General features: G+C 41.2%; 1 protein-coding gene across 1 annotated transcript in view; it reads left to right on the top strand.

The window, feature by feature from the left end:
* The window catches only part of VPS13D (vacuolar protein sorting 13 homolog D), a 260,686-nt gene that overhangs the window by 142,643 nt on the left and 103,166 nt on the right, over positions 1 to 14,877 (top strand). The window contains exons 58-61 of the mRNA XM_068986146.1: positions 818 to 967; positions 3,836 to 3,985; positions 4,944 to 5,040; positions 7,214 to 7,362. Coding sequence (XP_068842247.1) covers positions 818 to 967; positions 3,836 to 3,985; positions 4,944 to 5,040; positions 7,214 to 7,362 — 546 coding nt within the window. The remainder of the gene's footprint in view (positions 1 to 817; positions 968 to 3,835; positions 3,986 to 4,943; positions 5,041 to 7,213; positions 7,363 to 14,877) is intronic.

Here is a 14,877-nt window from a genome sequence, read left to right as displayed (position 1 = left end):
TGTCCCTGGGATTCTCCAGGCAAGAATACTGGAGTGGGTTGCCATTTCCTTCTCCAATGAATGAAAGTGAAAAGGGAAAGTGAAGTCGCTTAGTCGTGCCTGACTCTCAGCGACCCCATGGACTGCAGCCCGCCAGGCTCCTCTGTCCATGGGATTTTCCAGGCAAGAGTACTGGAGTGGGGTGCCATTGCCTTCTCTGAACAAACATTGCTAGAGTAAGATGAAAAAATAAAGAATTTAAACAGGGCCGAAGACAGAATAAGCAAACTAGATCTTATCTTTTTTTGGCTCCAGCTGACTCTGACATCTTCCTTCCTCTGTCCCTGTTTGGACATTGGAAAGAAAGTGACAGGTTTGGAAAGGAACATGAGGTGAGTGTGATAAAGCACACTTATTCCTTATTTATTCAGTAATCTTCTGAAAAAACATAAATGCCTATATGTACAGCACTAGATTGGATATTATGGATGTTCAATGAATGACTTAAGGAGAGCTTGCCTCCCAAATAGGGAGAAAGATTCTCAAACAATTATTTTCCTGTAATAAAATGCAAAATGTCATCAGTGCTCCAGCAGAGGTTTTATCATATGACTGCTGAGTTCTGGTTGGGGTGAGGAGTATGCCTGGAGAGGAAGGCTTCTAGTGAGATGATGAAATTTGAGCCATCTAGGTGAGAATTACAACTCTTCTTTAAGTGGTGTTCATTGGCTCAGAGGCAGAATAGAGGGACTTAAAGCCATGTGTTTTCTTGTACTCTCCTGGCTACCTTAAGCTCTGATTTAAATTGCCAGTGTGTCATATTTTGGTTTTCTTTCAGGTGCTTGTGAAGTTAGAAGGTGGAATTGGGTTGTCTTTAATTAATAAAGTCCCAGAAGAACTGGTCTTTGCAAGTCTTACGGGAATCAACGTGCACTACACACAGCTGGCCACCAGTCACATGCTTGAACTCAGCATACAGGATGTACAGGTGAGTGGGGGAGGCTCAGAACTTGTTGGTTTTTTTTTCTTCCTGCTGAACAGCTGACCAGATCAGCCTTTAATGTTCTAGGAACTTCAGTGCTCTGGTGCAAATTTCTTGTGGCTGTCAAAAAATTGTCCTATGAAAAGAATCATTTTTACCTACATTTGTCTTTACTGATTTTTCCAGACAGCAGAATTCTGAATATAGTAGCTAGTCTATCAGTAACTTGGAGAACTTAGTCACGGTGGCACAGAAGAAGGTGACTGCTGGTTCCCCACCTTGCAAGCAGAGAAAACAATGAAAATCAATCTAACCATCATTTAGAGGAACTGAAGTTCACCACAGGGAGAAAAGAAAAAAGCTAGGGAAGTGAATTTGTGCTTCTGACCAAGATGGAGTACAGGGATCTGATTTACTGTCCTACCTGAAACACCCCCCAAATCCAGATAAAATAAAGAGACAACAGATTCAAGACACTAGACATCAGGTGACAAAGGACAGTGATCTCCAAAAGGTGGGGAACAAAAGATGTGAGCCTTGCATTCATTCCAGCTTTGTTGTTGTTGTTTGGTTGCTAAGTCGTGTCTGCCTCTTTGCAACCCTGTGGACTGTAGTCCCCCTGGCTCCTCTGTCCTTAGGATTTCCAGGTAAGAATATTGGGGTAGGTTACCATTTCCTTCTCCATCACTCCAGCTTGCTGCCTTGAAAAAGTTTTCAGGCCCTGCACCAGGTGGAAAGGCTGAGACAGAGCCCGTAGAGTGGATGAGCTGAACAGAACTGAGAGTCCTAGGACCAAGGCAGCCAAAGTTCATAGGACAGCAGACCTGGGAGGGGCATGCTGCACAGAAGGAAATCTCCGGAGATCAACAGAGGACACAACAGATCAGAGGTGTACATGAGGAGACTACCTTCTCAAAAGCTCACAGGAACAGTGTCTGCAGCTCAGCCCCAGCTGCAATGGGAAAACTGATAATTATGGGACACTGGGAAGAGCCTTCCAGAAAGTCTTGGGCCTCCATGGTGCATGTTGAGGCCTGAGCTGAGCACTGCTCCAGACCTACCTAACAAATCAGTCGTATAAAAGGAGGCTCTGAAACGATCAAGCTGTTTCCAAGTAAATTAACCGTAACCCTGAACAAAGCTCCAGATTCAGTGGAATACAGAAACATCCAACACCCAGCAGAATGAAAACCACAGTGTCTGACATCCTGTCAGAAATCATCAGGTGTGCCAAGGGGCAAGGAAAGACAATACATAATGAGAACAGTGATCATTCCAAACCAACCCAGCGTTAACACAGACATTAGAATATTCAAAGAAGGACATTAAAACTTACTATAACTGTATTCTATTCCACATGGTCAAAAAGTTAAGTGGAGACCTGGAAGATAGTCAAATCTCAAATCAAACTTCTAGAAATTAAAATGAAATGGAAAAAACACTGGATTTGATCAGAAGCAGATGACACAGTGAAGAAAAAAAACGATGATTGAACTTATAACAAGAGAAACCGTTGAAATAAAAATACCCAGAGAAAAACAATCCGAGGAATCAAAACCTAGAAACCCACAAAGAGACCAGCATCAGTGACCTATGATAAAATTTCAATCAACCCAATATCAATACTATATAGATAATTGGAATCCCCAGAAGAGAGAGAGAGGAGAGGACAGAAAATATTTGAAGAAATTTTGACCATAAAAATTTCAAACTTAGTGAAAACTATAAACTCACAGAAGCAGCTCAAATACAAAGCCACATTCACACCACCCCCCTTGCCACACACACACATAATGGAAGCTATACCAAGGTACATTATAATCAGTTACTCAAAACCAGTGATAAAACATCCAGACTAAAAAAGCATGTTCCTTCCAAGGAACAAAGGTGAGAATGACAACCAGTTTCTCATTGTGAACAATACAAGTGAGAAGATAGTCAGCAATGTTTTTAAAGTTGCTCAAACTCATGTCCATTGAGTTGGTGATGCTGTCTAACTAGTTCATCCTCTATCGCCCCCTTCTCCTCTTGCCCTCAGTCTTTCCCAGCATCAGGGTCTTTTCCAGTGAGTCAGCTCTTCGCATCAGATGGCTAATGTATTGGCGTTTCAGCTTCAGCATCAGTCCTTCTAGTGAATATTCAGGGTTGATTTCTTTTAGGATTGACTGGTTTGAGTTCTTCTTATTCAGGGAATTTGGAACGAGAGAGGCATCAGTAACCTGTTGGCTGAAAGTCTACGCTTTGGGGACAGAGAGAATTGGAGTCCAGTTCTTGTTCTGTCACTGACTAGGTGTACAGCCTTCAACAGGGGTGTCTCTTCTCGGTGTCTTCACCTGTGACGTGAGGACAGAGATGGTCCCCAGGAGGTTGTGGTGAGGATGCAGCTTTAATAACTCGGACAGCCTGGCAGTCGTGGGACTTGCTGAGATGATCCTTGTGCGGGGACTAGCTCAGTGCTTGGCACATGATGTTGTTTACTCGCTCAGTCATGTCTGACTCTTTTTCGACCCCATAGACTGTAGCCCACTAGGCTCCTCTGTCCCAGGGATTTCCCAGGCAAGAATAGTGGAATGGGTTGCCATTTTCTTCTCCAGGGGATCTTCCCGACTTGGGGATCAAACCTGTGTCTCATGCCTTGGCCAGCAGATTCTTTACCACTGAGCCACCAGGAAAGCACCCTTGACACACAGTACTCACCAAATAAAGTATACCTCCTATTACTGTTACTATTACCATTATTGTTGCTGGGTTTAGTAGAGATATGTTTTTCCAAAGGTACTTTCTGAGTGACCTACATATTTCAAGACCCAGTTAAAGGTAAAAATGAAAACTGAGAAACTTGTCTGTTTTTGTCACTGCCTTTTCATGTCCCAGGTGGACAACCAGCTCATTGGCACCACTCAGCCCTTCATGCTCTACGTGACCCCTCTGAGCAACGAGAATGAGGTCATTGAGACAGGCCCAGCCGTGCAGGTGAATGCAGTGAAGTTCCCCAGTAAGAGCGCGCTGACCAACATCTACAAGGTAGGCTGGTGGACTTGCTTTGTCCTCTCACAGCCCAGGCTCTGAGCAGCAGTGCAGGCCGCAAATGGCAATAGTCCAGGAGAGTAAAGGCACAAGCAACTCAACACGTTGTGTAGCTGGATTGATGGAAGCTTCTCTTTAAACTTTATATTCTCGGTTGTGTTATTGATGATTCTCAGGTGATAGGACTGAATCCATCAGAGTGTATGTTTTTCACTATGAAGTCTCTGCAGGAAAGTATAGCATCTTCTAGACTGATCATGACCGGGCATGGTCTAGATATATTATTAATATTATAATCCATAAATTAACACACAGCATTGTAAAACAGCTATACTTCAACAAAATAAATTAAAAAAAAAATAATCTCAGGCTACTGGACAAGGGGTAGGAGGGGCCTGACTTGGGACAGACACCTTGAGCTGCCACGGTGTTTACTAAAAGCAGATCATACTAAAAGTGGATCATTCAAAAAATGATACGCTTTCTTTCCTGGAGAAGTCTTCATGTACAGCTAGTGTTGCAGTGCTAGCTTGTCTGGGAAAATGAGAGTAAGAGGTTGCTCCTCATATTTCTGGTCGTTTGTTACCAGGGCCAGTGGGAGCCGTGCCTGCGTGTGGCCCTCACTTTCACAAGTCCAGTGCCACTCCCTGAACCAGATGCCGTCCACGTGAACTCAGTAGCATGGTGCATCTGAGAACGTTATCCTGACTAACTGACAGGCGAATTATCAATTAAGCATGGTGGATCGTGAGTTCACCATGGTGAATCGTCTATTAAACATCTTCTGGAATTTTGAGTTCATTATAACAATGGAGAGAGATGAGGCAAAAGAAAATTGGCAATATGATTATGAAATCACATTGAGAGACCATGCCGTACCACTGGGGCCTTCTTAGGTTGCAGATGAAAGTTCCTCTGATGTTCACACTGTAAATCAGAATTTCTTTCTCTCTAGCACCTGATGGTCACGGCTCAGAGATTCACGGTACAAATTGAGGAGAAACTGCTCCTCAAGCTGCTGAGTTTCTTTGGCTACGATCAAGCCGAATCAGGTAATGTCCAGTGTTCCAGGTTTGGAACATCTGGGAATTGGCCCTAGGGTGGCGTTTTTTAGTCTGCTTGTGAAAATAGGTAGCCTCTAGATGCCTGGCGAGCTCCCTTCTCAATTCACGGTCTGAGTGGGGAAGCTAAGGCTTGGGGTCCAGTTCTCTTTCTCAGTGTTGCCCGTTGACAGGCAGTGAGGTATACCTGCATATGGAGGGCCTTCCAGAACCCAAGCATACCCAGGGCAAGCCTTTGGGAAGCAGTCTTTTGTTCCTCTTTGTTTCTTGTTCGTTTTTTTTTTTTTTGACACATCTGCTTTAGGATGGCAGAAATGATATTATTCATTTAGCAGAGCACTTTGTTTCCTAACCTCTGTTTATTAAACAGACTTAGGGCCAAGAATCAGAAATCCCTTCAGCAGTTGCTTTGGTTTAGCTGAGGAAGAAAATTGGCCAGCCTCAACCCCTTAACTTTATATGTTTTAACATCTATACCCTTATGCCTTAACTTAATTACAGAGGTTTCCAGTTATTTTACTATTTTTGGAGAGGGGAGTAAGGTAAGCTATTGAAAAACCTAAATTTTCCAGTGATGCTCCAGAAATTATTTAGCTGTCGTCTCTTTGTTTAGATCCTCATCATGGCCTTTCAAGACTGTTTATACAGCTTAGAAAGAAGTCAGTAATGCTTAATCTTTTGAAGACTAAATATTAAGCCTAAAGAAGTGATAAGATTGAGACTTTTAATGTTTATCTGGCCATGTTGGCTAGGGGGAAGAAAATTCCTGGGGATCTGTGAAATAGGAACATACATGCACACAGCGCAAGAAAAATGTTTTTGCTCTTTTTATCCCAGACTTAGAATTTAAGCTTTAAGCGTATTTGGGGTCAAGAGCGAAATCCTGTCTGTCTAATGCTGCGTTTTCCACTTTGGGTGGAAACGCCAGTGTGTGTTTGTATTCAGAAAGCCACTTGAGCCTGCTGCCAGGTATCTGCTCTCTTTGGGTAACTTCCTGGGAAGTTTTACTTTAAATTTGATTGGACATGCTCTTCTTGTAAGTTGCTCTAAATAGATTTCTCCCCATGCATTGTCTAGTGGATTTAGACTTTTATAAAATCCTTGCCTGCCTTTCACTGAGGAATCTTCTCCACTTTCTATAACTATTCCTGTTCCCTGAATACAGATAAGCCTGTCTTTGTTGTGCTACCTTTTTTTTTTTTTGTTAAACCTATTCCCCTCTTTCTATAAATAGAACTATAAAAGCTTCCAGTGTAAATTTGTTTGATGTGTAGCTATGTATAGTCCCTTTGGTTTTATTTCTAAGGCACATAAATCCAAGTGCGAATGAGCTGCCCACACAGATGTGGGGACCAGCATCAAGCTGAAGAGCACACTGCTGTGTGGTAGCTCACATTTGTCCCTTGTACTTCATGAGATAGCAAGTGACTAATCTGCTTTCATGTGCTATTTAAGTGATGTCCAATGGGAATTCCCTGGCAGTCCAGTAGTTAGGACTCTACACTCTCGCTACCAAGGGCCCAGGTTTGATCCCTGTTCGAGGCAGTAAGATCCCATAGGCTTCACAGTGTGACAAAAAATAAATAAATAGATAAATAAATAAATAATGACAACTGTTTGGGAGAGAGAGCATCCCTTGTCCTGATGTCGGTTCTTTATAGCCTGCAGCCTGTTTCTTTTTAAGACATTATGTTTTGCTCAGATTCATCATTTAATTGGTCATGTTCATTATGAGGAATGAAACTACGATCCAAGTACTTATTTTGATATTATTTTCTGAAATAAATTCATAAATCTGGGTCATTTATAGTAATAATAATGATGATAAGGACAGGGTTTCTAGAAAGTATCCCATGACCTTGACTTTCCCAACCTGGATTGTTTTTTCCAGAGATTATATCTGCCAGGTGGTGCAGAGTCGCAAATCAGTAGTTTAAGCTATTGTACTTTTTTGATAAACGTGAACCAGATCTGCTTTTATATAGAAGTGATATCAGGACACTATATGTATTACTGAACCCTGAAAAGCTAAATTTAAAGAGATAAATGTTTTCATCTTCCTATGAATTTCTTTTCAATGTGCCTGAAGTATTTGAATCATGAGACTTTTTAAGGAGACTTATTTAAAAAAAAAAACAACACAACAATTCTACCTTTGTGCCAGAGGTGGAAAAATATGATGAAAACCTCCATGAAAAGACAGCTGAGCAAGGTGGGACGCCAATCCGATACTACTTTGAGAATCTCAAAATCAGTATTCCCCAGATCAAGCTGAGCGTGTTCACCGCCAACAAGCTTCCGCTGGACCTCAAGGTGAGCTGCTCACCGGGGAAGTTGTGAAAACCACTTTTCGTGGGAAAAGAATGGATGTGCTTACTACCTGCCTTTTCCTGTCCAGCCTCATCATTTGTAGCAGATATTTTTACAGGTTTCCCTTTTTGAGACAGTTTTTAAACTCATACGTGTATGTACAGTTGACCCTTGAGCAGCACGGGGGTTAGGAGCACCCATCCTCCTTGAACTTGAGAATCCGCATAGAAGTTATCATTGGCCTTCTGCATATGTGGTTCTGCAGCCAAGTGCATACCACTGAAAAAAACCCACGTGTAAGTGGATGATGCAGTTCAAACCCATGTTGTTCAAAGGTCAGCTGTATCTTTCTTTCTTTTTTTTTTAATGTTGAAGTATAACTTTACTGAAGATTAAAGAGTAACAAAAGAATAAACACAGAATTACATAAAGACCCATCTGCCCTTTGCTTATCCCTTGGCTTATCTCAGTGAGGCAAAAGCCCATTTTGTGGACCACCCCCAGACTCGAGAGAAAAGCTGCAGCCCAGACAGTATCTTCTTTTCATGCCCAAGACACACCTGTCATCCTCCTCTCCTCCTCTCTAAGTATTCATCCCTTCTTGAATGGTTGACAGCAGAAATGTCTGCCACCTTCAGGGACGACATGGTCACATACCCACTGAGATGTGGGGCCCCCACCCCACTGTACCAGCATGTGACCCTCCTACAGAGCATCGGGACGTGCACTTGACAGATGCAGTCTGAATACTGTCTTTATTTTCTACAGTAAAATCTATTAAAAATTAAGGGATGTTCCTCAAATTCTGATACAATATTTGACTCAAAAGTCCATATTCATTTTCCCCCTATACTGAGCCGCCCGTTAGTATATAAGAAATCAGAAATTTTAGAGATCCATGTGTCCTTAATGATCCCCTGCTTGATAAACAAGAATTTTGGAGTTCACAGGGCTTTGTCATTAAAGATAATATAGATAGGTAATGTAGAAATAGATAGGTAATGGTAGGAGTAGGAGAACTGGGTAAATGTTGAAAAGCCTTTCCTTGGGTGGAGTCTCCATCTGCCTCCCTGCAGCTGGCATCTGTTACTTCTGGTTCTTTGCTCTATTGCTCTTAAAGATATGATGGTGTCTACCTCCTCACTAACCACCAGTCTAAGACTCCCACTGCCCCATGCTGCCTCTTTGAAGATGCTGCAAGGTGGTCTCTCTTTCTGAGTGGAAGGAGATAGTGACATGAACTAATAAGTAGTAGTAAAACTGGAGTCATAGATAGACATACCTCTGGGTCTGCCCACATCACAAGCAAGTGAAGCAGCCCAGGGGGGACGTGGCCCTCGGCATGTACACAGCCCTCAGTGTGTGCACAGCCCTCAGCGTGTGCACACTCCATCTGAAATGGGCAGTGCAGCTCAGCTCCAGCCCGTTGTCACGGGGTAACATGAACCCAGAGCTGCCAGATCTTCGGAATTCTTAAAGTGAAGCCGGAAATCTGGACTTTTATGTGGAATCTCCTGGTTTTTAAGTGTTGGCAACCCATTTGAATTTTTTTGTTTTTGTTTTTCAACATTGTGGGCCTAACAACACATGTGCGGACCTCATGTGCCCCACAATTTGCCTGCTCACAACTTCCAAAATAGACTTACAGGTAATAGGACAGTAGCCTGGTCCACATCAGGTCCTATTTGGATCAGGACAGGGCCAGGGTGATAGTTTCATTAAGGCAGCAAGTGGGGTGAGTGGTTGGGAATGCTGGTTGGGAACCAGGAGCTCCTGCAACCATCCTGAGAACAGCGCCTTCTTGATGGACTATCCTGTTGGCTTAATTTGCTTTAACTTCATGTTCCCCAGGAGACTGAAGATACTTATAATCAGCATGGGAGTGGGGGAAAAACCGTGGGAAAACCACTATCTTGCTCATATTCACAAGTATCCACTTGACTTACATGACCCTTCGGAATGGGTTTGTTTGATAAAGTATATATTCCCCCAGAACACTTGGCACTCGCCCAGCAAACCAATGTCAAGCATTTCCTGAGAGTTAAGGACTTCTTGTTTTTTAAATCATCTTATTAAGAAACACAGACACCTAACTGTTCCCTTTCAGATTCCTCCTAGTAGAAAACTTCCCCCCAGACTGACAAATGCCGTGTGATTTTCTCCAGTTGAAGTGACTCCAGACCCCCAGTTCCAGGGTATTGACGCTTGCCAGTTTGCTTTGCATGCAATAAACTAGGAATCATCGAGGTCTAATGTTTCATTTGGCACTATACTGAAGGCCAAAGTTATGAGGTGTGGGCAGGGGGCACCCTGAATGTGGTACGTTAATGTTTCACACCAGGCAGTGGGAATTGGGACATCAATATTAAATCCTCAGCTTGTGGAAGTCACCATTTCATTGTGTCTTGAGTTCTCCTCATGGAGTCTGGGACCCATAAAATAATGTCATTTATTCAAAGAGTTTTCTAACAGAGTAATATCCCTTGATGAGCAGTTCTTGGGAAGTGCAATCCTCTCTTTGAGATGAATAGATAACGGCTAAAAGAATAGAGTACCGTCCCAGAGCAGGAATCATGAGAGTCTGACTAAAAGGTAACTGTGTCTTTGGTATTGAAGGAATAATTATCTTGATTCTCTTGACTCCAGACCAGAAATGAGGCTGTCAGAAGTCTCAGAGGGAAGTCTCTCCAGGTTTACAGTGAGGGTACATTATTGCCAGATAAGAGTGTCTGTTCAGAGGACTCAGAGCAGTCTCACAGGTGCTATCTCGATTGGATTCCTTGCTCTGCGATGGAAGAAGAGGGAGATAATAGCTCCATCTCACAAATGCAGAAAGGAGAGCAGGGCATTCCCCACCCCCGCCCACCCCATCTCCATTATTCTTCCAAGTTTGCATGTTAGAGGGCAGCAGAGTGATATGGAAAATGCCAGGTAGTTTATGTGTTCTTTTGCCTTTTTTTTTTTTTAAAGATCAAAAGAGTCCAGGAACCTTTAAAAGGTTTCACAAGGTGGCCTACAGCAGTCCTTTTCCCATTTAAAGCATTGGGGTATTACAAAAGAAGGGCTTTAATTGAGCAATCTAGTTTGGAAGAAAACCCACATTTTAATGGTCAGAGAGCAAGAGGGTGGGGGTAAGGGGGAATTTCAAACAAAGACACTATTTAAAAAGCCTAAAACTGTCTTCTCAAAGGCTTGAAATAATTTGTTGGGAAACTTCAGACCCTTTACTTTTTTCCTCCCCTCCCTAAATAAAAACCAGATTTGTTAAAAGGAAAAAAGATCCAGTATTGTTAATTGTATTTCACAAAGTGCCAGAGAGGGAAATATCCCTGTAGTTTTAAACACTGTCCCAAGAGGAAAATGGGCAAATACCCTGCTTCACATAAACAGTCTCTGTGTACCATAAATAAACCTTTAAAGAATGAATTCCAGACAGTTTTGTTTAGTGCAGGATAAACTGAGAAAGGAAAGGACGTGGCCCAGGGACTTGCTTGTCATCTGAGACCTTATGGCATATGGACAGGTATTTCTTCTTTAACTCTAAAGTTTCTGCAAGACTTCAGCAGGGTTTTGTTTTTTTTTTTGGTCTGGAGGAGGTAGGAATGGACAGTTTCCTATTTTTATGAGGAACTTATGAGCACAGATTGCCTTCTCCAGTGTCCATTTTATAACAGGAAACTGTCTGCTACTTGAGTAAATAAGCATCAACTTTGTACACTACTGTATTTGATTAGTCATTTAGTTACTGCAAGAAAAAGCCCTGATGGGCTCTTGCCCTCCCATCTCCTGTGCTTTGACTGGCCAGAGTGACCTGAAGGTGGCAGCGTAACTCATATCAGTGTGCTGTAGAGCAGCTTTTTCCACTGTGGGGGGCCCCACAGCAGTACCAGATAAAGATTACATTTTACTGAAAGGCCAGAATATTTCCTTGGTTTAGACAAAGTGGGTTAGCCACTCAGAAAGGGGATAGTGTCTCTAGGGTTTTGACAACTTAGTAGAGGTATTAAAGTCTTTTTGTATCAATATCATCTGTAGTTTTTCAGTGTTTGGCTGCAGTGAGGAAGTTGGGGTACAAAGCTTTTTGCCATCTCCTTTGTTTTGATCTCATTTCCTGTTCTCTGAGAAGAAAGTAAGGCTCAGAGTTGTATTACCAAAACAGACTGCTGAACTGATGTTGGTACCTGGCTTTCCCAGCATATTTATTGTTTGGTTCTGAGCAAAATGGTGAAGCCTGCTGGGCCTCAGTTTCTTCATCAGTGAAATGGGGAAAATAGGCCTGCTCACTTCATCATCACTCACCATGTGTGTGCATGAATGAGGAACAGAAAGTTTTTCAGGAGAAATAAAATAATCTTCTATTCTGGTCTTCATGCTTTCCACCAGATAGTCACAGTTGTGAAAATGAGCATACTCAAATCTACGATCTACTAATTATTGGCTACGGGAGTTTAGGCCACCGACTTAATGTTTCTTTGGGTTTTTTTTTGTTGTTGTTGTTGTTTAAAGAAATGAGAGTGTTAGGCTGAATTAAAACTTGAGGATGCTCTTAATCTCCGAAATGTTTTGTTCTGAAATTTTTTAGTAGGCTACTAGTGACTCCCCAAGGCACCAAGTGCAGTGGTGCTCTTTCCTGTCCTATCTTTGTAAGGCCCTTTGCCATGTTCGATACTGTTGACTGCCCTGTTCTTGACCATGCCCTTTCTGGTTCTCCTCTGACTCTTCTGTCTGTTTCATCTCTTCTCCTAACCCTATGTTTATCGAAAAGGATCATTTTTTACCTAGTGGACTAAACTCTCTGGTCATATCACTTGTCCATTTAAAAAATAATTTTATTAGTCTTTTATCACTAGTAATTTTAGAAGCTCTTTAGAGAAGTTTTGTTTTTGATGTAAGTTGCAAATATTCTTTCTCTGGTTTTTCACTTGTCTTTTTTCTTTGCTTTTGGTGTGCCTATTGTTTTTTAATCATACAAAAGCTTTTTACTTTATGTTGTTGAATTTGTTAGTCTTTTTTCTTTTTGAGTCTGAATTTCAACCCGCTCTCTGGTTTTAAAAAATTGCATCTCATTTTTCTTCAGTTATATCATTTCAGTTCAGCATGCTCCTATTCCAAAAGAATTTAAGACAGACTCTGAAGATACACACTGAAGGATTAAAAAATAAGAGAAAATGAAGTAGAAAGTCCATTAAATTGCATATGAGATTTTAATATAAAGCCATTTTAATTCAATGGGGAATATATAGGTGTTCTAAAATAGTATTAGACTATCCAGATAGTGATATGGAAAAATATGAAGTTAAATTTGTTATCATACTCTACATAATAAATTCCAAACAGATCAGAGATTTACTGACATTATTAGCATGAATGAAAAAGTGTTTTTATATTAAAAAAGGAGAGCACTTGGCATGCTGTCTAAAATCCTTAAATGTCAATCGTGTTAAATAAAAATATAATTGGAAAACAGACTATATCCAGAAATTGTTAATAGGCTTATAGCAGACCCAAATCAGTTGAGAACTACAAGAAAGCTAGACTGAAAAAAGCCCAAAAGTCTGTTGAAGTCAGTACTTGGGTCCACAACTTCTGAGAGGAGAGAAACTCAATCAGGTGAGCCAAACATTAACTCTGGTTTTATTTTTGAGACAGTTTTAATTGAGAAAGGTAGAGAAGTCAAGCAGAAAGCAGCTCTCAAAAGTCAGAGAATCAGAGTAAAGCTTTAGACAGTCTCATGGGGCTGCTCGCAAAAGCGAGACTCCATTGCTACCAAGAGAGTGGGTAATTGAGGGCCTTGTATCTTTTTTTTTTAATTGACGTATAGTTGATTTACAATGCTGTGTTAGTTTCACGTGTAAAGCAAAGTCATTCAGTTATACATATATGTATTCTTTTTCATCTTCTTTTCCATTATAGGTTATTATGGGATATTGAATAGAATTCCTTGTGCTATGTAGTAGAAACTTGTTTATTTGTTTCATATGTAGTAGTTTGTATCTGCTAATCCCAAACTCCTAATTTATCCTCCCCCAACCACTTTCCCCTTTGGGAACCACAAGTTTGTTTTCTATGCCTTTGAGTCTGTTTCTGTTTCGGAAGTAAGTTCATTTGTATCATGTTTTAGATTCTATGTGTAAGTGATATCATATGATATTTGTCTTTCTCTAATTTACTTCACTTAGTATGATAAGCTCTAGGTCCATCTGTGTTGCTGCAAATGGCATTTCATTCGTCTTCTTCTATTTTTTTATTGTTGCTGTTCAGTCACCCAGCTGTGTCTGACTCTTTGCAACCCCATGTGCTGCAGCACGCCAGGGTTCCCTGACCATCACCAACTTCTGGAGCTTGCTCAAACTCATGTCCATTGAGTCAGTGATGCCATCCAGCCATCTCGTCCTGTCGTCTTTTTTTATAGCTGAGTAGTATTCCATTGTGTATATATATCTTTATCAATTCATCTGTCAATGGATATTTAGGTCGCTTCCATGTCTTGACTATTGTAAATAGTGCTGCTGTGAACATCGGTGTGCATGTGTCCTTTTCAATGAGTTTTCTCTGGATATATGCCCAGGAGTAGGATAGTTGGATCATTTAGATCAAAAAACTAAAACTCTATCTTTATTTTTTTAAAGAACCTCCATGTACTCTTCTCCATAGTGGCTGCACACATTTGCATTCCCACCAACAGTGCAAGAGGGTTCGCTTTTCTCTACATCCTCCCTAGCATTTATTATTTATCGACTTTTTAATGATTGCCATTCTGACTGGTGTGAGGTGGTATCTCATTATAGTTTGGACTTGCATTTCTCTAATAATTAGTGATGTTGAGCATCTTTTCATGTGCCTGTTGCCCATCTGTATGTCTTCTCTGGATAAATGTCTGTTTAGGTCTTCTGCCCATTTTCTGATTGGGTTGCTTGCTTTTTTGTTATTGAGTTGTATGAGCTGTTCGAATATTTTGGAAATTAAGCCCTTGTTGGTCTCATTGTTTGCAAGTATTTTCTTCCAGCCCATAGGTTGTCTTTTCATTTTATTGATGGTTTATTTTGCTGTGCTAAAGCCTGCAAGTTTGATTAGGTCCCATTTATTTATTTTTGCTTTTATTTCTATTGCCTTGGGAGACTGACCTAAGAAAACATCGCTACGATTTATGTCAGAGAATGTTTTGCCTATGTTCTCTTCTAGGAGTTTTATGGTGACATGTCTTATATTTAAGTCTCTAAGCCACTTTGAGTTTATTTTTGTGGATGGTGTGAAGGAGTGTTCTAACTTCATTGATTTACATGCGGCTGTCCAGCTTTCCCAACACCACTTGCTGAGGAGACTGTCTTTTTTCCATTGTATATTCTTGCCTTCTTTGTTGAAGATTAATTGACCATAGGTGTGGAGGGGCTCATATCTTACACAGAAGGGACAGGCAGAACAAGGACCCCGATAGTCTTGAGCTGTTTATTTCTTGAAGCAGATGCCAATTTCTAAGTAGTCTAGGAGAAGCTAAGCAAAAAACAGCAGTCAGGAGGC

Source organism: Capricornis sumatraensis, chromosome 14 (genome assembly GCF_032405125.1).
Source record: "Capricornis sumatraensis isolate serow.1 chromosome 14, serow.2, whole genome shotgun sequence".
NCBI lineage: Eukaryota > Metazoa > Chordata > Mammalia > Artiodactyla > Bovidae > Capricornis > Capricornis sumatraensis.
Note: the sequence above shows the minus strand (reverse complement) of the source record. Positions and strands in the feature narration are given on the sequence as shown.